Source organism: Melospiza georgiana, chromosome 1, assembly GCF_028018845.1.
Source record: "Melospiza georgiana isolate bMelGeo1 chromosome 1, bMelGeo1.pri, whole genome shotgun sequence".
In the NCBI taxonomy this organism is placed as follows: domain Eukaryota; kingdom Metazoa; phylum Chordata; class Aves; order Passeriformes; family Passerellidae; genus Melospiza; species Melospiza georgiana.
In genome coordinates this window covers 132,352,058-132,373,543 of record NC_080430.1, presented here as the reverse complement: position 1 = coordinate 132,373,543, position 21,486 = coordinate 132,352,058, and the positions used below count along the sequence as shown (strand labels likewise).

General features: G+C 37.7%; 1 protein-coding gene across 1 annotated transcript in view; it reads left to right on the top strand.

Annotated features, from left to right (window-relative positions):
* Positions 1 to 838: 838 nt before the first annotated feature.
* The window catches only part of MATN2 (matrilin 2), a 58,272-nt gene continuing 37,624 nt past the window's right edge, over positions 839 to 21,486 (top strand). The window contains exons 1-3 of the mRNA XM_058040339.1: positions 839 to 920; positions 15,378 to 15,947; positions 19,979 to 20,101. Of these exons, the coding sequence (XP_057896322.1) occupies positions 854 to 920; positions 15,378 to 15,947; positions 19,979 to 20,101 (760 nt within the window). The 5' untranslated portion in view covers positions 839 to 853. The remainder of the gene's footprint in view (positions 921 to 15,377; positions 15,948 to 19,978; positions 20,102 to 21,486) is intronic.

Sequence of the window (21,486 nt, the reverse complement as noted above, 5' to 3'; positions counted from 1 at the left end):
TGAATCTCTAGCATGTCAGTCTTTGTTTTCTGTTTGTGGCAGAGTTAGCCATGGCTTTTTATAGAGCATTAACAAGCTCCTCGTCAGGAATAATCTCTTAATGTAGGAATTTTGGCTGTCAATTTGTTCTTCTGTATGATAAAATTGCTCCAGAACCTATGGCAAGCTCCTTGCCAGTCCTCAGGAGTCTATTCCTACAAGCAAGATTAATCTTGCACTGACATCTTTATGTTAGCAACCATGGACTGTCTTCTGAAAAGTAAGCATGAGTTGTTGCCAGTTCACATTTATATTTGCTGTTTCTGAAATATATTTTCTTCTTTCTATTTTAATTCTCCAAGATTTTCTGCAGCAAGAATCCCTCAGACTACAGAACCATTAAACTTCTAAAAAAAATTGCAAAGGAGCACTGTGTGGAATAACAAAAATATATTTGTGTCCTCCTGAAACTTGTTTATGCTGACAGGCTGAGTGAAAAAACTTCCTTTTCTTACTTTAAAAACACTTGATTATTGTAAATTATTGTCAGTGTTGATGATGGACTTCAACTAACAGAATTTAGAAATGCTACACTGGGACTGCCAACTGTTGTGTTATTGTGTAAACCTTATTTCTTGAAGTTGTAGGTATTGTTTGGTGCCTGTGTCTCTGCATGTTTGTATGTGATGGAAGGGAAGCAATGCTGCTGGGTGACTGATGTGGTTGGAATGCATCATTTTATGTAATCAAAGAACTTATCTCCTTTCCTCCTCCTGCAGTTTTACATCCTTGTGTGTCCCTCTGTTTCATGAAGATGAAGAAAATGGTTGCATGTTTCCTTCTGCTATTTGTACACACTCTGCTTTCCACTGTCATGGCAAAGGATCTCTCTGGAAGACATTTTACTCGAAGAAGGGATGTTAACACACAATCTCTGCTGGGTAAGTTACACACAAAATACCCCAAACACCACTACCAAAAACTGTCTCAAATACAAATGATAAAAGGCATAAGCAGCTGGCCAAACCTTGGCTGAGTTAGTCTATAACAAAAAGGAGATTTTCATTTGCCAGCAGGTATGTGATAGTTTGTTGACCAGGCAGCAGCTGTTGAAAGAAGGTATTTACTTTTGGGGTACTAGATTTACTTTATGTAAGTGGTATTAAATAAATATTTGCTACCAGACTGTTGGCTTGAAAAAGAAAGAAAAAACTTTGTTTTCAGTATTTAGAGGAAATAAGTGTTGGTCCATGGAGGTTCTGTCAAACGAACCTTTAACCATGCTGGAAAGTTTTACCTGTCTACATGTGTGTAATGTGCATAAAGATGATTGAATAGAAATCTCTGGCTATTGAAATGAGGCTTGTCATTACATTATTGATGATAATCCTTTTATTTTGTCAGATTTATTCATAATGAGTAGCTTATTTTATAATGAATATTTTTTTATAATTTTCCTCCTTTGCCAAAAATCTTAGGACAGGGTGTATCAGTTTCAGCTTATGGGCTGTCATGTTTTAAAATATAAGGTTCATCTCTCTATTGTTGGTCATCACCTGTGCATCACCAAGCAGTCAACTTTTTCATTTCCTAACAGTTTGTGACTTAGAATAACTGTCTTTTGCTAATTGTTTAAAGTAATTGTCAGGTTATGAGAGTACAGCATAGATGGGGTTTGGACACAGCCCATCATTAGGGATTAATTGATTCACATCAGTAGTAGATCTCATCAGATACCTCTCTCCAGCCACTGGGGATGGTAAGTGGGCTCCATAAAGGTCACCTAACCCAAGTGAACATGAGGAATGTGAAATGTCCTGCAGAAGATACATCAGGAAGAAAGAAAGAATATGGGGGAATAGAGAGAAGAGCACCAAATTTTATCAGTGAAATGCTTGTCTAAATAAAATGCAATCCTTTACATGATGTAAAACTCCATAAAGTACCATTTACAATCTGTTACTTTAAAATGTTGATTTTCAATTCAACATTCAAATTGGGCAAATTTAAAACAAAAGATAACAGATTTCCATTTCTTATTCATCTTTCTCAAAACTAATAGATGCAGTCCTGAAACACTTGGGGTTCTGCTACTGAATGCTGAAAACCACAGCTCTGGAGATCTAATTCACAAAAAACCATGGATATAGAACAACAAAAAGAAATACTCACATTCACACCTTACTTAACAAGAATTCCAAACTTTCTAAAATCATAAATTCTAAAATGTGATTATATAGGAGCTCTTCCCAAATATTTTAGGATTCCTAGCAAATACCCTAAGGGAACTTATTACTTTAAGAAATAAACTGCCGGTCTCTAGAAAATTATTGCAGAGACAAGGTGTTATGCGGAGAAACAGAAAGTGTCACATTCCTTAGTTGCCATTTTCCCTGTGATTTTTTAAAAATTCCTTTTATAGCCTCTTTCAAATTTAAATAGTGGAAAATATATGAAAGGGTTACCAAACCAAAACGTGTAGAATAAATTATTTATTTCTTCTTTCAAAAGCCAAGAGATTTCTGGTCCCTGCATTTGGAAACCAGTGGATCTCTACTCAGTTTGGCATATGCAGGATGCAAACAGTTTTGGCTAAAGGAGCCTCTTCAAGATGTTAAATGATGCAAAAAACTTGGAACATTCTCTGAGCCAGCCCATAAAAGTACGTGGCAGTTTGGAGTCAGACTCTTGGGCCTTGCTGTCTGTTTCAAGAAATTAGGTCACCTGCTTATGTGCAGCAACGTATAGAAACAGTGGCATGGTAAAAACATGCCTCTCTGTAAAGAACAGAATATGTAAAGTGCCACTGTGCTGGAAAGTTGAGTGTTCCTTAAATGCCATGAGAGAGAACAGGGCCAAAACATGATCTCAGTGACATCAAGTAATAGATTTAATTAAATCCCTCCAGAATTCCAGCAACTTAACAGGGATTAGAAGTTGTCACATTCTATGTAGTGTGCATATTATAAGTAGTGGTGGTGATGACAATTGCTGCTGTTGTGTAAAGACTTGCTTGGCAGGCAAAATGGAGCAAAATAGCTGCAAAGAACCAACAAGTACCTGGAAAAATAATAAAAATTAAGGTTGGGAGTTGGATTTTTTTAGATGGAAGTCTCTTTTTCAGGACTAAAATGAAAGTTTATGCTATGTAAGTATAGCAGTATTAAAATAATTTTATTCCTTTTATCTTCTTTTCACCATTTTTAAAACAAAAGTGTACTGCTGTGATAACTATTTACTGGTAAAATAACAGCAGTTTCCAAGTACAAAAGTAAAAGTCATTGTTCTAGGAGACTGACAAATTAAATAAGTAAAATGGAATGGATGAAAAATTCTGTGGGATTGTCCATATAGAGAGAAAAGTACTTTGAGATCCAGGTTTAGGTGGATTTAATTTTTCATCAGCCATGCACTAATAGTTCACAGATTTCTTAACAGTCTTGTTAGGTCTAATTGCCTATACATTTTAACAAAGTCTTCTGGAGGAATAAGTTGTGTCTCAAAAGATATATATTTTTCTTATTCCTCAATTTTTCAACTAAATCTCAATGCATGTTGTTTTAATTTGGCAGGTCTTTGCATTGCTTATTGCTGTTTAAAATGATTATTGCTATAGCTAGTCATTTCTGTGAAAGAGCTAAAATATCTTGTTCAAGGACATATAGGAAATAGAGTTTTTGGAACTCTCATTATGTGGCCCTTGAAAACCAGACTCCTTTGCAGGTTTTTCTTTTGTGAACCGCTGAGTCAGACTTCCAAATATTAGAAACTTGTCAATCATGCCAAATTAATTAACTTTTAACATTTTCTTAAGTCTTTCTTGCAGCATATTAGATATGCATGTATTTCAAGTAATAAAAATTTGTATTATACTGCTGGAAGATGATGTTTTCATACAGCTGTATTTATGTTTTAAAGAATTGTTTTCATAGTTGTGCAAGGTCTTGTGAAACAACAGAAAGATGTAGGATTGTCAGTTTCTCTTTTCCGTTGCAGATAACAGTCACCTTTCCCCTTTTCTGAGATATGAACTAAATTTTGCCTTCTTTTTCCCCTCATCAGTACTTTGATCCAGAGTTTGGATCAAATTTGGCTTATCCTGATTTGTGAAAGGAAAATAATATTTTGGTTTTTTCTAAAGAAAAGCAGTGATATGCTTGCTACATGGTTATAAAGATAAAATTGTGTCTGTCAGATTAGCTGATTCCCTTCAGGCATAATGAAATGGCCTTCTGCACCTAAACAGACTGATGAAGAGCAAGGTCATTTGTCCAGAGTGGTGATTTCCATACCGTGTTTGCAAGGCCAGTGAGAGGTCCACAGCACCCTTCAGCAGGTTCAATGTCTAAAAGCAACATGCATCCATTCTTTGTAGATCCAAGATGTAGTGCCTTTTTGGTGTTTGAAGTTGGGAGGGTTTTTTTCTGAAGCAGATTTTGGACTTTGCCCCTACTGCATCTTAATAACATATGACAAAGTAAAGCAAATTAAAATTCCCACATTGTGAAAAAAAAACAACAAACCCAACAAGTGTTTGTGTTTGCTTTTTTTCTTGATTAACTCTGTTCTAATAAACTTGGCATGTATTTCATTTCATGTGGGCATACTTTGGAAAGATCTGAAGTGAATGCATGAAAGCTGTAGTGAATACAGTGAAAGCTAGAATGTAGAATACTATTCTAAGCCATAACATTCTTTCTGTTCCTTAGGAATATGAAACATGCAGCTACATGATTTTGAAAATAACTGTGTAAGGAGAAAAGCTAATTTAGGGGGCATTCCTTTAGATATTACATGATACCAGAAGAAACAACAAAAAATTAACAGATACTGCACAAAATTAAAACAGAAAGGAAAGGAGGCCAAGAAGGAAATGTACTTGGCTCCTGTTCAATGGAAGCTGCTGCAAAATGCAAATGCCTTTGTCTGCGTTAAATTATATTTTGCAACAAAATATACAATAATTTGTCTCTTGCTTGTATATGTATGATTCCACTAATAATATGAAGTAATAGGAACTATGTGGAACACTCACTAAGTTTATGAATCACTTGCTACATCCAGTTAAAACTAATCCAAGGATTATTATCTTCAACCCAGTTCTTAAACTTGAGTGTAGGTAACTTTAGGGCTGAAGACATTATCAGGTTAAACATTCTGAGTTATTTTAGCAGCAGATTAGAAGGAAAAGTATGTGATAAAAGTGCTTCTGTAGAGTGCAGATAAGATTCCTGTTTAATTTTGGTTTAATTCATTGTATATTTATACAGTAAGAGCTGACCAGAGATCTCTAAATTTTACTAATGTGCTCTGTTGAGCCAATGTGGGATGCTTTCTGCTGTAAGGAGCTAATTCACAGCCTCAACGTATGGATGTGTTATTTCTTCACATAAATGCAAGCCTGACAAGTTTTATGTCCTCAGATATAATCCTGTCAGAAAGTAAAATTATTGTAACTGAAATCTGTACTGCAATTGAAAAGAGAATTTTGTCACAGTAACTACATCATGTGCTAGACATACTGTACTGGTATGGTACTGGGGGAGGTGAAAACTCTTCCATGCAGCAGATGAAGGTAGGAAGTGATTGCAAATTACATCTTTTGAATTACCACATAAGTAGTTAAAATACAAGCAAAATCCTTGCCAAGCTTTTGTAAGGATACAGGGTAATCAAATACCTATCCATTTATTTACCTATCAGTTTTCTCTTCAAAGCATGATGTTGTCATATAAATTGGAACACATTATATTTAGAAAGAGAGCAAGCAAAGCATTTTACAGACAGCAAAATCTCCTGGTTTTTCCTTCTGAGGTGAGTAGATAGATACTGCAATCATTGTGTCTCAAGGCAATATTAGCAATGGCATGTTTTGCTTCCCAGTAGTGCTTGTTTCAATAGCTGAGAGGTCACCCATGAACTTTATTCCGACTCTCAAAATTTCAACTTTCATCCTTATCTCTCAGCTGTTGGCCTCTCCCCCCCAGTAGCTGCTTTTTCAGATTCCAGGGTTTATCCACAGTTGAACATCCTCTCTCTGTGGCTTTGAGGCTTGGTAGCATGGTTTGTGCTAAGGCTGTGCCTCCCCAGCCCCTCACAGTGATCCCAGAACCTGAGAAATAGAGATCTGATCAGCAGCCACATCCCTGCCCAGCCAGTTGTTCCTGCAGCAGCTGTTATCCCTTAAACAGCCCCAGCTAATGAGGGACTAGCTGGGACCGTGACAGACCTCAGGGATTTATGTTCTGATCTGAGTATGCTCATCTGTAGCCAATTATCATGGAGATCAGAAAGTTTGGATTTTGGTCTGTGCTAGCAGTTTTTAACCACAGAACAACATTCTGCTTGCCAACTTTTGTATTTAGTATTCATTATTAATTTTCATGTGTCAAAATCACATTCACTTTTAAGTCACCTATGGGGTATTTGTGTAATTTAAATTACATGGAGTATAATTTGATTTCCAGCATCACAAGAAATTATATTGTATTTCTTTAATGTGTATTTTCTCTATCAAAGCCTTTTCCCTCCTTCCTCTCATCTTTCTTTGTTTTGTTTTCTTATTTTTAATTTGCCCCTCCCCCACCCACTTTTCTTCTTTTCCCTTTTTAAAGGTAATTTGTAATATTTCCACGGGATGAAAGAATATCTGCTGTTACAGAAAAAAACTTGAGTCATGAACTAAACATCAAATGATCTTTGTATTTCTGAATTTGTTTGTTACAACCCCCTCAAATTACTGTGAAATACCATTTCTGTTTGAAAAAAAAGTTTGCCTTGAAAAAATTCAGTGAGGAACATTACTGTGAGTAAAAAAACTGTTGTTATGAGTATACTCTCAAGGAGCTCAAAGCCTCCTCTGTGTATTATGTCTTGAAGAAAAATCAGGCCAAAAGAAAGAATACTGATATTCAGCAGTGTGCTGGTTTTGACTTCATTTTGAGCACTTTGCCTTCTTAATTTAAAAAGTGCAAAAATTAATTTGAAATTCATGGAAATAGTATTTGCACGACTTCAAGAACATTTCATTTTATAGGCATGAGTGGGTGATCAGACATTATTGTGCAGGAGGACAACATACTTTAAATTGCTTTGGAACCTTGAAGACACCATCTTATTTAAGTACTGCTGAAGCAGAAGAACTGCTGGTTCACCAGTGGAAATGATGTCCCACATGTTTTGGGAGACAGGGGGAATGGTATACAGCATTATCTCCTCATGCTGTTTCTGAATTTGTTCTGGAAAAGAATCTAATTCTTAGACCGTTACCAATAGATAGAAATATGTGGTTTCAGGTCAGCTGATCAATGAGTAATGTTGAGGTTGCTAACAGCTTCCCCCATAAACAAATACATGGACAACTTATAAAAAGCATCTATAAGAGTTTTTAAAGGTTAAGCTAATGTCCTGAAAGCAAGACACCACAAACTCAGTAAGGTCACATTTTTTCTCTAGATTGTCTGTGCTGCTACTAACAATTGTTTACTTTCTGTTTCCATTCTTTCTCTAATAATTTCTGTGTCACCAGCAGCACCCTAAGTAGCTGAGGTAAGATAGGAGTCTCAGATCTTCAAGCAGAAAGCTACAAAGATCACCTTCTCCCACACAATCACCTTTTTCGTGTTGGTTGTGATTTGATGTTTTACAGGTGAGTGCAGGAAAAGACAGTCACAGAGTAAGTGCTTCCAGGCTGGCTGTGGGAACAGGATACAAAGTAGCATTACTGTGTGTACCACGAGTTTCTTCATCGTGGCTCAGAAACTGAATTCCTCATCTCTCATGGGTGTAAGCTATCCTTAGCTGAGAGCACATAACATTTGTTTCTGTCAGAGAGTGGTGGGTAGATTTTCATGTTGCCATATGCCTGGGGGTATGAGGATACTTTATCCTTCTGTGCAGGTGTTCCACTGCCTGCAAGGAAAACAACCTGCTCCCTGGTCTTCCTGACCATGAAAGCAGGCTTGGCTCCTGTCAGGAAACCAAACAGTTTCTGTCTCAGAGCAGCTGAAATATGCAAAAAGAACTAAGGAACTTGAGACTGTCCTTACACCATACTTTGGCTTCCTACCAGAGAAGCACCAGCATAGGTAAAGAAATTAAGAAATACTATGAGTCAGTTCTGGTTCTTTGGATTTAGAGAGACTTAGTGTTAATAATGACCTTGTTATTTTGAAAAACGTGACAGGGAAGGAATAGAAATAGTGAGGTGAAATGAGAACAAAGTAATATACTACTTTAGTCACTGTAGTGACTAATAATGAAGCATTTGCATGTAGAAGGAAATGGAAATCTCTGGACAAGAGCCTCCCAGAAATTTTGGAAGTTCAGAAAAGATTTTGTCAGAGGCAATAAAGAAATGTCTGGAGGCTGTGTTCCATTTAGAGATTGTTCCCAGATGAAGAAATTTGTAAGGAAAAATGGGTGAGCTGCCAAACTCATAATGAACATTTGGGTTAGGGCCATAGGCCTGTGTGTTTGGGGAAAGATTCACAGCAAGCATGGGGCCAGAAAGTACAGGGGCAGGTCTTGGATCCACGGCCTGTCCCAGAGCTGGGAAGAGGTAGCATCACCTGCAGAACCAAGAGCAGCATGTATGTGTGCTAGGGAAGGGATATTGGGCAGTTTCTAATGTTTACTTCAGGAACTAGGTATGATTATATGTAATATAATATGTATATGAAACATACATATATATATTATACATATGAATATGCATATACATGAAATATACATATTCATATATAGATATTTGTATATGAAATGTACCATACCATACTTTGTCTATCTTTGAATTAAATGAAAAAAACCCAAAAGGAGTGAAAGCTAACTTGCTCAAAATGTCTCACTAGAGACAGAAGTGCTTGGAATTAAATGCTCTTCTTCATTTATTCTTTGCAACAATCACAATCAGGAAATGTTTTTCCCAAAGCATTTTGCACTTGGAATGTTTACGAATGAATTCGAAATTTGCCTATTATTTACCTGTATAATTTTATATAGTCTATAATTTTATAAGATTAAACCTTCTTGATGAACTAGAAAATCTTTTGGAATTATCTGAGAACACGTCAAACACAATCTTTCTGGCTGGATATTTATCTAGGGAAAACCAGAAATATGACTCAATAAAAAAATATTTGACACCCAGGAAATTCATACATCTTTTAACAAATTTTGTAGGAGTTATGGAGAGATTTATAAGGAAAGAAGTTGTAAAAAGAAGATGAGCAGGGAAAATGAAATAATAAAATGGTAAAGAAAGAAGAGACATTTAGAAAGAAGTTGTAAAATATGCTAACAGGGAGAAGAGTTTTCTCCCCCTTTTATTTACTTTTCAGTAAAAACTTGTTCTGTTACTCAAAGATTAAATCTAAAAATAAACCTGGTGTTACTGCTGGCAGTGTTACAGGACATGTAATTATTGTATATGCATTACTGGGGAGTGAGCTAAGAAACAAAAAATATTAAAATTACCATTAAAGTCTGCTCAGGCAATAATTATTCTATGATCTCATTTTTTCTTAATTCTTTTTGCTTGAATTGTCATACTCTATAACATCTTCATGGAGCTAATATTTACTTGTTATAAATTACTTTTTCAATATGTAAACTTGGTTGTAGTGTTTACCAAACTGAGCTGACCTCCTTTTGCTTTGCATACAACAATAGCCTTCTTTAACATTTATCCATTCTCATCTATTGGATAAAGCCAAATAAGTAATATCTAGATTAAGTGAAAGGAAAAAAATTATTAAGGGGTCATAAAGATGTAGGACAATACCAGAAAATAACTTACTCATTTTTGAACAAGCATTTTTTCAAGACAACCACCTTGTAAACACTTTTGAAAAATGACCATCTAAAACTTGTGTCTTTGAATGTGTTCAGTTTGAATATCCACAGATGGAAATGTTTGAGGAAATGAAACAGTGCTGGGCACATTCTTGCACATTGGAACCTCCACCATTATTGTTGCTGTTAGATGGCTGGAGCTGTCTGTGACCCACAAAAACTAGGCATCACCATGCATGATTCAGAAGGTACAGAGAATAATCCCTGCAGGGATTATTCCCAGGAGGCCTCTTGCATACAGCCACTCTGTTTGAGCAGGACACTGAGTTTAACACTGTGGATGGAGCCAGGTGGGCTCTGGGCTTAGCTGGTGCCTCAGACTGTTCTCTGGCACTGAGACCGGTGATACAACGTGGCCTGCTTCTCTGCTGGGGAATACCCCGGCTCACAGACCAGTTCTGTCCACAAAGGATGCATCCCTGGTTCATGCTGTATCATGCCTGAGGACTGCTTGAGAAAATGTGAACTGCCCTCAGACAACAGTATCAGGAACTATTCTAATGATTTAACAGTCTAGAGGAGTCAATTTGAATGCCCAAGAAAGCTCCTTAGTGTTATTTTAGTTGTATTAAGGGAATGTAACATTAGTGAAAAATGAGGGGATAGAAACATGCTCTCAGACACAGAACCTGGATGGGTGAGCAAAATCCAAGCACTGTGAGCTTTGTCAAAGCCAAAACAGGCTCAGAATAATTTGCCTTGAGAAAGGAATAGAAGGAAACCTGCAGTCATCAGATAAAATGATTTAACTAACTTTTCAGCTTTAGAGGAAATAAGGATGCTCAGTATTATTTTAAGCCTTGTTTTATGAATCTCAGTAATTGGATCCTAGCTGGATTCTTCCCAGTAGAACTGAAATTTCCTTGCATTGTTAGTGTTCCAAAGGTGGCATCACTGTGGCTGTCATTTACGAAGCAGACACTGAGTAAAGAAGGAGAACATATTTATTACTGGCTTGTCTTCCCTTTCCTTGCTTCCCCTTTGGATAATACAACCCACACTGAGGGGGTTTTTTTAACTTTTGTGTTGGCAATAAAAGACCTCTGCCAACTTAGAAGTAGGTTTATGGATGAGTAGCTCTTTTCAGTGAGTAAATTTTCATAAGAGTGAAAGGGAATTACTTTTAGTTATGAAGATATTTGCCAAAATTGTGAGAAAGTTCACTGTTGAAAATGAGAGCTGGTCAGAGAAGAGATTATAGTTTACAGGACAGAGAAGCATGTAACTGCTAAAAAGCTATCACTGAAAATTTATCTGAGAGGATGAGTGTTTAGATCTGTCAGTCATTACTACTGATTGCCACTCCTCAAAATACCACCAAGCTGGATTTTTTATCTGTAGAAGAGTAATATAATATTTTTCATGGAGCCCAAGTTAAATCAACTTTAATAATTACAGCATTTTAAAAAAATTCATACCAAATCAGAAGACAAAGATTTTAAATACATCTTTATTTGGAAATGTTTTATTAAAAGTTTCTATAGATAGAACTTTGCTGGTCAAAGTAGTTTTGAAAAACACTGTGTTTCATTCAGCTTAATAGATTTTTCTAAAGTAATTCAGCACAGTGTGATGTGTTTCTGTCCACCAAGGCTCTCCGGGCTTTTTCCCACCAAGATTCTTTCCAGACTTCAGAATTGATGAATGAGCCTCTTCAGACTGGGATCCAAATGTTTATATTCCAATTAAAAGGCTTCAACACCATGGCTGTAATTCTGATTTGATTTCACAGAACAGACAAGGTTGGAAGGGAGCACAGTGGGTCATCTGGTCTAATCTCCCTGCTCAAGCAGGGCCATGCCAGAGCACATGGCACAGGATTGTGTGCAGATGGTTCTTGCTTATCTCTAGTGAGGGGCACTCCACCACCTCTCGGGGCAGCCCGATCCAGTGCACCCACACAAATAAAGAAGATTTTCCTCATGGTCAGGTGGAACTTCCTGCCCATCAATTTCTGCCCACTGCCCTTTGTCCTATTGCTTGGCACCACCGTGAAAAGCCTGGTCCATCCTCTTGTCACCGTCCCTTCAGAGACGGGTGGACATTGATGAGGTCCCCTCTCAGTTGTCTCTTCTCAAGGCTGAACAGGCCCAGCTCCCTCAGCCTTTCCTCATATGAGTGATGCTGCAGTCCCCTCATGATCTTTGTGGCCCTCCTCTGGGCCCACTCCAGCTGCTCCATGTCTCTCTTGTGCTGTGGAGCCCAGAACTGGACACAGCACTCCAGATGGTGCCTCACTTGGGCTGAGCAGAGGGGCAGGGTCACTTCCCTTGACCTGGTGCCAATGGTGCTCCAAATGTACTACCTTGATGAATCAATACCTTTGCCTCCAGGACCCCCAGGTCCTATTCTGCAGAGCTATTTCCAGCAAGTCAGTCCCTGTCCTGCACTGGTGCAGGTTGTTCTTCCCCGGGTGCAGGGACCCTGCATTCACCTCTGTTGAGTTTCAGATGGTTTTCTCTGCCCATGTCTCCAGCCTGCCGAGGTCATTCTGAAGGGCTGCTCAGCCCTCTGGGGTATCGGCTGCTCCTCCCAGCTTTGTGTTGTTGGGAACTTGCTGAGGAGGCCTGTGCCCCTTGATCCAAGTTATTGGTGAAAAGCTAAACAATACTGGGACCAGTACTGAACCTTGGGGGACACCACCAGTGACAGGCCTCTAACTATACCTTGTGCCAAACCAAACCAAACCAAACCAAACCAAACCAAACCAAACCACCTCTCTGTCCACATCGTCCACACTTCCTGAGTTTGCCCATGAGGATATTGTAAGACAGTGTCAAAAGCCTTGCTGAACTCTACGTGGACAATATCCACTGCTCTCCTCTCATCCATCCAGGCAGTCATTTCATCATAGACGGCAATCAGGCTGGTCAAGCATGATTTACCTTTAATGCATAAACACTGAAATGTTTTACGGGAAATAAAATAGCATCCATTTTACCCTTCTCCCTTATCTGTCCTTCCCCTCATATGCACACACATATTCTTAATCTTTTTTTTCTGTAATCATCCTTCTTTCCTCTTGGTCTGCTCCCACAAATCATAACTTAGCATTATCTTCATATTGCTGGAATCATTCATGTTATAGTAGTAAAGATAATTTGTCATTTTTTTGTATATAAGGCAATTAAGATAATAAGGTGGAAAATAGTTATGTCAGGATATCTGTATCCCATTAGAACTGGAATTTTTTTTCTGCTCAGCTTGGCTTATATTCAGCCTGCTCTGATTTTGAAAGAATAAGCAACCCGAGCATATTCCTACGCTTATGAATAAAGCTGTACTGTAGACTGCACATGAATAAATCCAGGCAGTCATTTTTATTGTCATTAAAGAGCATTTTTATTCTATGCCAAAAAATGTTCTTGGTAATCTATGAAAGAGGCTTCTGAGTTAACAAGTGAAAACAGGCATCTTTCTCACCCCCTGCCTTGGCAGAAGTTCATGGTGAGTGTTCGTCAGCAGTCACAAGCGAATTTGTTTAAAGGACAGTCTACAGAGAGATGTTTTTCCAATTGAGTCCTTGATTGGCCCACTTGTACTAGTGCAGTATGGCATGTCCTTTGATTGTACAGTCAGACACTGCTTTTCCACCAAACATTCCCTAGTGCCTCATTCACTGTACACGATGGATGACAGTGTGCTGGGATTGAATTGGGTTTGGCAATACAGTTTGGAAACTACTGATTAGGGGAGTCTCATCTTAGTAAAATAAGGATGCCACTACAGTCTGATGAGCATTCTTCCCATCTTTAATCTTTCGAGTTAGGTATACAAACACAACTAAGAACCTCACAGGTTTATTCATAGCCACAGGAATTTAGGAAGATGAGCAGACACAATGATTGAAGCCATAGGTATATCTGACCCTATGTTCTGACTCTGACAGAGGTCAAAAGTAGGTGCATGTGGAATAATTTAAGGACAAGAAAATGCCACCTGCAGTTATTCCCTGAACTGCAATGCTTTTATGATGCAGGGATTTCCTAATTTGGAGGAGTCTCTAGTATGCACATTAAACCTCTGTTGATTTCTTTTCATCAGCATCCCATCAAAGTCCTTTTTCCACATGCTGTCTTCTGTGGCAAGTATGATAGCTCAACTCACAGGCTTGCCTCAAACCTGTCATGTGCCAGCTTCTTGTGAATGCTCAGTCTCTATCCATTCTCATCATGCAACTCATGCATGTGTCTCATATTTCTCATATTCTTTCAGAAAAGTATGCCAAGCAGAAGCCAGAGGATGTACCCAGAGTCCCAGAAAGCTCTTAGTATTCCTACAAGACAGCCAGCCATCACTTCTACTGCTATCCCTAATGGCTTGGCCTGCCCATCTGTGCCATAGTCAGATATAGACATACTCTGTCTGTAATATTTCTGCTTCAGTGATTCTTGGAATAAAAGCCTTCTGAAAGCTGACATAGATTTCAGGGAGTGTTCAGTATGAGTGTTTTTTTGGCTGAGTGGAGTACCACTGCAGACAACAGGGTTTTCTCTCTGATGCAACCATATAATTTCTCTGTGATGCTAAGCTAGTCAATACAAGAAACTTTCCCCAGATGGGTATTAATTACATGCTTGAAATCATGACATTTGATTTGTAGAACTGCTGAGCATTCACAGCTGCAGTTGACATCATTGAGAACAGTACTTTGTGCATGCAAAGTGCTGCTTAGTGCCAACTTCCTTGAAAAATCCATCCCTTCTCTTATCAGTCAGTGCAATTAACAGATGCTTTTGACCTGTATTTCTTTGTGTTCTATTTCTCTGTTTTTAATGAAACACTTATATCCTCCTGATAGACTTGTCACAGTATTAGATTTCTAAATTTTCAGGCCCTGCCACATAAAGCATCACAGTGCATCCACTTAAATAGTTAACTGTCATTCAGAGAGGATTTCCACTCTTGCATGGGGAGTGAGGTCAAAATCTCAACAGTGACAAAACAGGGTAATGCACAAGTACCTGAAGAGTGACATTTGACAAGGGCATGTAGTGGTAGGACAGGAAGGAATGAACTAGTAATAAACTAAAAGAGGCCAGGATTAGATTAGGTGTAGGGAAGAAATTCTTTACTTGAACAGATTGCTCAGAGAAGTTGTGAATGTCCCATCCCTGGCAGTATTTAAGGCCAGGTTGGATGGGGCTTTGAGAAACCCAGTCTGGTGGAAGGTGTCCCTGCTTACAGCAGGGAGGATTGGACTACATGATCTTTAATGCCCTTTTCAACCCAAGCTGTGTGATTCTTTCTCACTATTCCACTGCCATTAACCATTCTGGGCACTTACCTCACTCACTCACACACACACACACACACACACACACACACACACACACACACACACAAAAATACATATAATGATCAAGTATCAGGCCATTTTTATTATATACTGGAGAACAAATTTATATTGCCCAAGTATTCTTAATTATGCTTTGTCCTATTTTTCCTGAATTTTCACAGCACTTGTCAGAGTTTGTTTAGACAGTAAACCTGAACCTATTTGCCTTTTGAAATTGTAAAGTACTGTTTTTGCATTTTCCTTTTAGAAAACTCTTGCAAGAACAAACGTCTGGACCTTGTTTTCATCATTGACAGCTCTCGCAGTGTGAGTCATTATGACTTTGAAAAAGTGAAGGAGTTCATTTTGACCATCTTGCAGTTTCTGGACATCAGCCCTGACGCCACGCACGTGGGTCTGATTCAGTACGGCAGCACCGTCAAGCAGGAGTTTTCACTGAAGACCTTCAGGAGGAAGCAGGACATCGAAAGAGCCGTGAGGAGGATGATGCACCTCTCCACTGGCACCATGACTGGACTGGCTCTGCAGTATGCAGTGAACATTGCATTTTCAGAGACAGAGGGGGCTCGACCTCTAAGGCAGAATGTGCCCCGAATTATCATGATAGTGACAGATGGGAGACCTCAAGATCCTGTGGCAGAGATTGCTGCTAAAGCACGTAACTCAGGAATCCTAATTTTTGCTATTGGAGTGGGAAGAGTGGATATGAACACTCTGAAGTCCATTGGGAGTGAACCACATGAAGAACATGTGTTTCTGGTTGCTAATTTCAGTCAGATTGAAACATTGACCTCTGCCTTTCAAGATAAACTTTGTGGTAAGGTTTTTATCTATAGATTTGAATATATAGATGAAAGTGAAACAGAAAAACTAAGCATTATCGTTAAACTTTTTTTTTTACATGAAACCTTATCTGTTAGAACATATGTATTGAAGGGATATTAGCCAAACAATATCCAGAACAGCAGTCACACACATGGGGAAAACTCATGCTACTTTTAAGTGCCATAAAAAATTATTTCATTGCTCGTGGTCATAAGCAGTTAGGCTAACACACATATAATGATTTTCCTATTTATTACATAATAGCAATAAATTTATGATTTATGATATTTGAATATTAGTTGAGTTTTTTCATCTCTTCATTTTAAGAGTGGTCTCCCTTAGCAGTGAAACTTTTAACTGCTGGACAGTCTTTCAGTTATTTAAATAGTCTTGAGAGTCCATGAATTCCTCTTCCAAAGCTTACATACGAATTCTATGCAAAGAATCATTTCTGTATATGTCTTGTTACTGGAAGTGAAACACAGAAGGTTTTGTATTCCATCTGTTTTAAATACAGGAAGTTAGGAAAAGCCTTTACAGTGACATTATTTATTCATCCAATATGGTAAATATTTAAATAAGCATTAACTTACAATAGAGATATCACTTCCATCTGTAATTCCCTGATAAGGAATTACCTTTTGCAAATATCATGGCATTTGTAATTAATTTTATTTTAATCTATGTACTTAGTAGATTTTTTATTTATTCCTGAGATAAATGTGAAAATATTTCCTACAACTTTGGCCTTTAGCTGATGTCTTTTCATTAGAATCCAGAAAAAGAATGCAGGGTAAGATTAAATAGTCACTCATGTCTAGAGATGCTTTTGCCAGAAAAGAACTGCAGCTTATTGTAAGGATAGTCTGGAGGATTTTCCTTACTTGATCTTTTCCAAAATTGTTTCAAAGAGCAGCTGAACTGTCTCAGCACAAAACACCAACAAAGACATTCATCAGATAATAGATTTTTTCCCATTTCTTCCTGGCTGTATTATTATCTGGCATAGTGGGATATATTTAAAAACCAAGAAAGAGTAAACTAATCATTGGATTCAGAGTTTAAAGGGAATGTGCAGCAAATGCTGAGTTTTTAGATTGTGTTTTAGAAACAAATCCCATACAAATAACATTTACTTGGTTGGATTTTTTTCTCACTGGGCCGTATCCAATAAATTTATTAGAGTTTTTAGCTCACTTTTAATCAAAATTATGTGTTCCACAGTGAAGCCACCCCCCACTGCTGATGGAGGACTATGGAGGTGACAAGGATTGCAGTTGCCTCCTGCTCCCAGGAAATGCCTCCACAGGATTTGCTGTGCTGAGAATTCAAAGTGAGATCCTAAGACATGTTTAAAAACTCAGATCCAGGTTCAACAGAGAGTTTAAACTGTTAGATTCATATGGATTTCAACATAAGGTGCTAAACTGGAGATAGGATCCATAACATTTTATTTGCTCTTGACTGTGAAGCAGCATTCAGCTTGATGAATTTCAAGAGAGTAATTCTAGGAAGCAGAGGCTATGATTGCTCTCTTGAAATTCATCATTCCTCCAAGAAATGTGGTTAGTTTAAGTCCTCCCAGGTGTGGACCCAGAGGCAGTATCAGTAGCTGAGTGGAACATCTGGACACCTTGTTTCTTTGCTAAAGCGATTGAAGGCACCCCTCTGGTCAAGTCTTCTGGAATGCTGTCTGCTTGGCTTTGTGCTGTGGGAAAAGACCTTGGCCCCTGAGCTGTCCTTGTGTCTGAATCACCCTTGTGTCTGTGGGAATGTGTCTTCATGGTTCCTGTGATGACAAGAGAAAACCATGGCTAAATGGTGAAGCTTTGTGGGGAAAACAAGAAGTAAGCCAAACTAGCCACTACTTACTACTGAATGGGAGAGATTACTAAGTATCCAGGACCTATATTCTCAGAAGAATCCCTGTGAACTGGATGTGCTCTATTCTATTAAGTCAGAGGTTCCCTACAGTTGCTGCCCCTGACTGTTAAAGGTTTGGGGGTATCAGAAACACCAGATGAAGCCAGGACCCCTTTTTATTACTAGTCAGTAAGGTAAAACAGAAGCAAAGAGTATCCTGGGGGATCAGAGGCATGAAGAATAAGACAAGAGTTGAAAACTCAGAAAAATGTCAGTGGAAATGGGAACAGAATCCAGGAAAGGAGATGGAGATTAGATGAAGCGTGAGAAAGACAGGACTTGGGATGGAGCAATCAGGAGCAGATAAAGTCTTTATTATATTCCTGTAAAGTAAATAGCAATGTCATGCCCATTTTACACTGGAGGAATGGAGGAACAGAAACAGGGTTAAGTTTGTCAAAACTAACTTAATATTTGACTCTACCTAAAGTTACCTCCACTAACTTTAAATATTTGACTCAGTGCAATCCCAGATGTGATTTTCAGGCATGTAACATTTTTGGACTAATACAACACGTTATTCACAGCTCTACAGCCATCACTTGCACTCTTGCAAATCCAGATTCAGGTCTCTGTCTGAACAGTTACAGTGTGAAGGCTGATATTTCCTTGAAGATACTGATACTATTGTCTTGCCCAAAATCAAATAAGGACCCTGTGATATAGAGATAAGATTTAAGTCACAACAAGGCTCACGTTCAGATTCCTTAACTATGAGATCACCTTATTACCTTCCTACGATCACCAAACACCTCCTGCAACAGATGAGGTTGCAGAAATCATTCAGAGAGCAGACTCCACCACAGAAATCAGACTAATGACTATCACTGCTTTGAAATGGGAGCAACAGAAACACTTCAGAATATGTACACTGTACTTGTGCGGTAGATGGGAAGATTGGTAACAGACAGCAACAATGTACTCTCAGAAGGAACGGGAGTTATTGGACTCCTGTCATTGAACGCTTTCATTTTCAGAATGACAGAAAGATGACAAGACAAGAAGTCAAAGTAGGTCTGTGTTCACATAAATAAAAGTACTTGAGAAGATTTATTATGGGAGAAATTTGTGAAATCCAAGAAGCTGATTAAGATATTAGGGTATTGTGGTGGTTTGTGTGTTAGCAATAAATACCTAACTCTAGTAACCGTGCCAAAGAGCAGATACATAGTATATATCTTAAAATCACATGTGGGTTTTTTCCACCAGTACCACACCCACCAGGTTAAGGTACTTTGCAGGCTTCTGTTGTGGCTTTTAGAAGATTACTGTCAATATCTATTCCATAAATTTTACTAGAGTTTTGTCGACCTAGCGCATTAGGAACACACCAATCCCTGATTGCTGTTGAGCAAAATAGATACTTTTCCACACAAAGTTCTCTGAGAAGTAATTCACCTATATATTATGGAGATTACATACAAGCAATGCTGCAGTGGAAAAAAAAAAAATCAGGATTTCTTAATCCCCAAATACTGCTCTGGAGAAAAATAGTTCAACAATGAATTTGACTGAATGGGCCTTCATTCTTTTTCTCTTTCATTGGCTGTCTGCTGCATTTTAATACCTGCTGTTAGAGACATAAAATACAAACAGAACAAAAATAGAAAGACTTACAATCTGGAGGGGTAGCTCAACTCAGCTCCTGCATAATGAATTTTGGAGATGCATATCCTCAGTGTCGTCATGTATTATTTCCATGTTCCTCAACATTAATAACTAAGCAAGCAAAACAGTATCTTCATTAAGTTGTTTTTTAATAATTCTTCTTTATTATTGGGTACTGTGTGGTGATTTTCTTCATGTGAGAAGTTGAATGTCCTCTAAATCAGCTTACACTTAAATTTCACTTATTTTCTAAAGTTGATTATAAAAGGTTTGTTTCATTGTCTTCATAGGGCCACCAAATGATTAGATTTTTCAAATACTCCTTTGTGTATTTTTATTTTCTTAGGATCTCATTTTTTGTCTTTACTAGCAACACTTAATTTGAAATTTCTGAGTTACTTCACTAAAATTTTCAACATCAGTTTTTTTTTCAGTTGTGACCACAAGTAATTAGGATCAGCAGCTAATAATGTTTTCCTTTTTCTCTTTCAGTGCCTCATATGTGCAGCATAATTGAGCATCACTGTGATCACTTCTGCATAAACACCCCTGGCTCCTACTTGTGCAGATGTAAACAAGGATACATTCTGAATGCTGACCAGAAGACTTGCAGCAGTATGTTATCTTTCTTTTCTCTTTCATACTCCCAAAAAGGGTTTAACATCACTTACCCTTTCTGCTGGGCTCATAAAGAACTGAGGTCAGTACATATTTAATGATAATCATCCGAAAGTGTCTAGAAAGGTGAAGTTGTAATTCTTTTTCTTGCTTTAAGTGAAGTTCTTACAAATCTTTCTGAAGTATATCCAGCTGAATTTTATACACAACTCTGCAGAGGTACACTGTAACTATATGAAGTTACATTTTAATTTTATTGGTATTTTAACTTCAACAAATAAAAACAACCAAATCAGTAACTTTATAATTTCAAATGAAGTGAATTTATATACTTTACTAATTTGTTCAGCTAGCAACAGTACTAAAAGGTGCAGAATGGTGCAATAGACCCTATACTAGAAAACTGTAAAACAACCTGACGTTCTGAAAAGCTCTTTCTAACTGCTGGTGGAAATATAAGGGTTTGCAACCTTTTAAAGAATGGTTTCAGAAGACTTGCTTATGCTCTCATTCCTCTCTTTAAAAGTGTTGACTTCTTTCATTTTGAGTAATTGGCTGTAGAGTTTATAATAACAAACTGTATTTCCCTTTAATTTTGATTTTTGTGTCAGTATTTTGTTAGTGCATTTTAACTTTTTTCCAAGTAATTAACAGCAATTTACATCAGGGGGATACGTCAAATTTATTCTGTATCCACCTTATTTTAAAGAAATTATGTAACACTATATTTAATTACTTGTGGAAAATGTACATGCTAAAAATTCAAGTTTTTATTACACAGCAGTGTACAGATTCAGATGAAAGTGCATGGATTCAAATTAAAGCTGCTAAACTGATTTTAGCCAGAAGAAAAATTTCGGAAAGCATCTTTTCAAGAAACTGTGGGAGACAGTAATCATAAGAGCATAGGATGTAGCTCTTACAATCGATAATTTAGACCTAAGGTGAACACTGCAGGCTTAAATCCCATCATTGTATTTGATGTTCTGTATCTTAGGAGAGTGCCATAAAACTGCCAGGTATCTTGAGATTAGTGGACTCTTAGTCTCTCTTGCTTAGAGTTGTTTTATATCAAATATGAAGCACCAATGAAACAGTGAAGGTATGTAAATAAATTAAAAAAAATAATTACAAGTTTGAAAAATTCTGTCTTTATTGTCTCTTCTTCCTGTTACTCTGTTACATTTCCATAGTTTTTCTCAGCCAGCAGTTCAACATTTGGGCACTGCACTGCTTCAAATACAGGTTAATTTCCAAGAGTTTTGGAATTGTATGTAATTTTCCTGCTAGTGACCCAGGCACAGTAGCCCTCAATATGCTCCCTCTCTACCATTTTTCAAAGCCCTTTGCTGCATTGCTTTACCTTGTTTTTTAGCTATGAC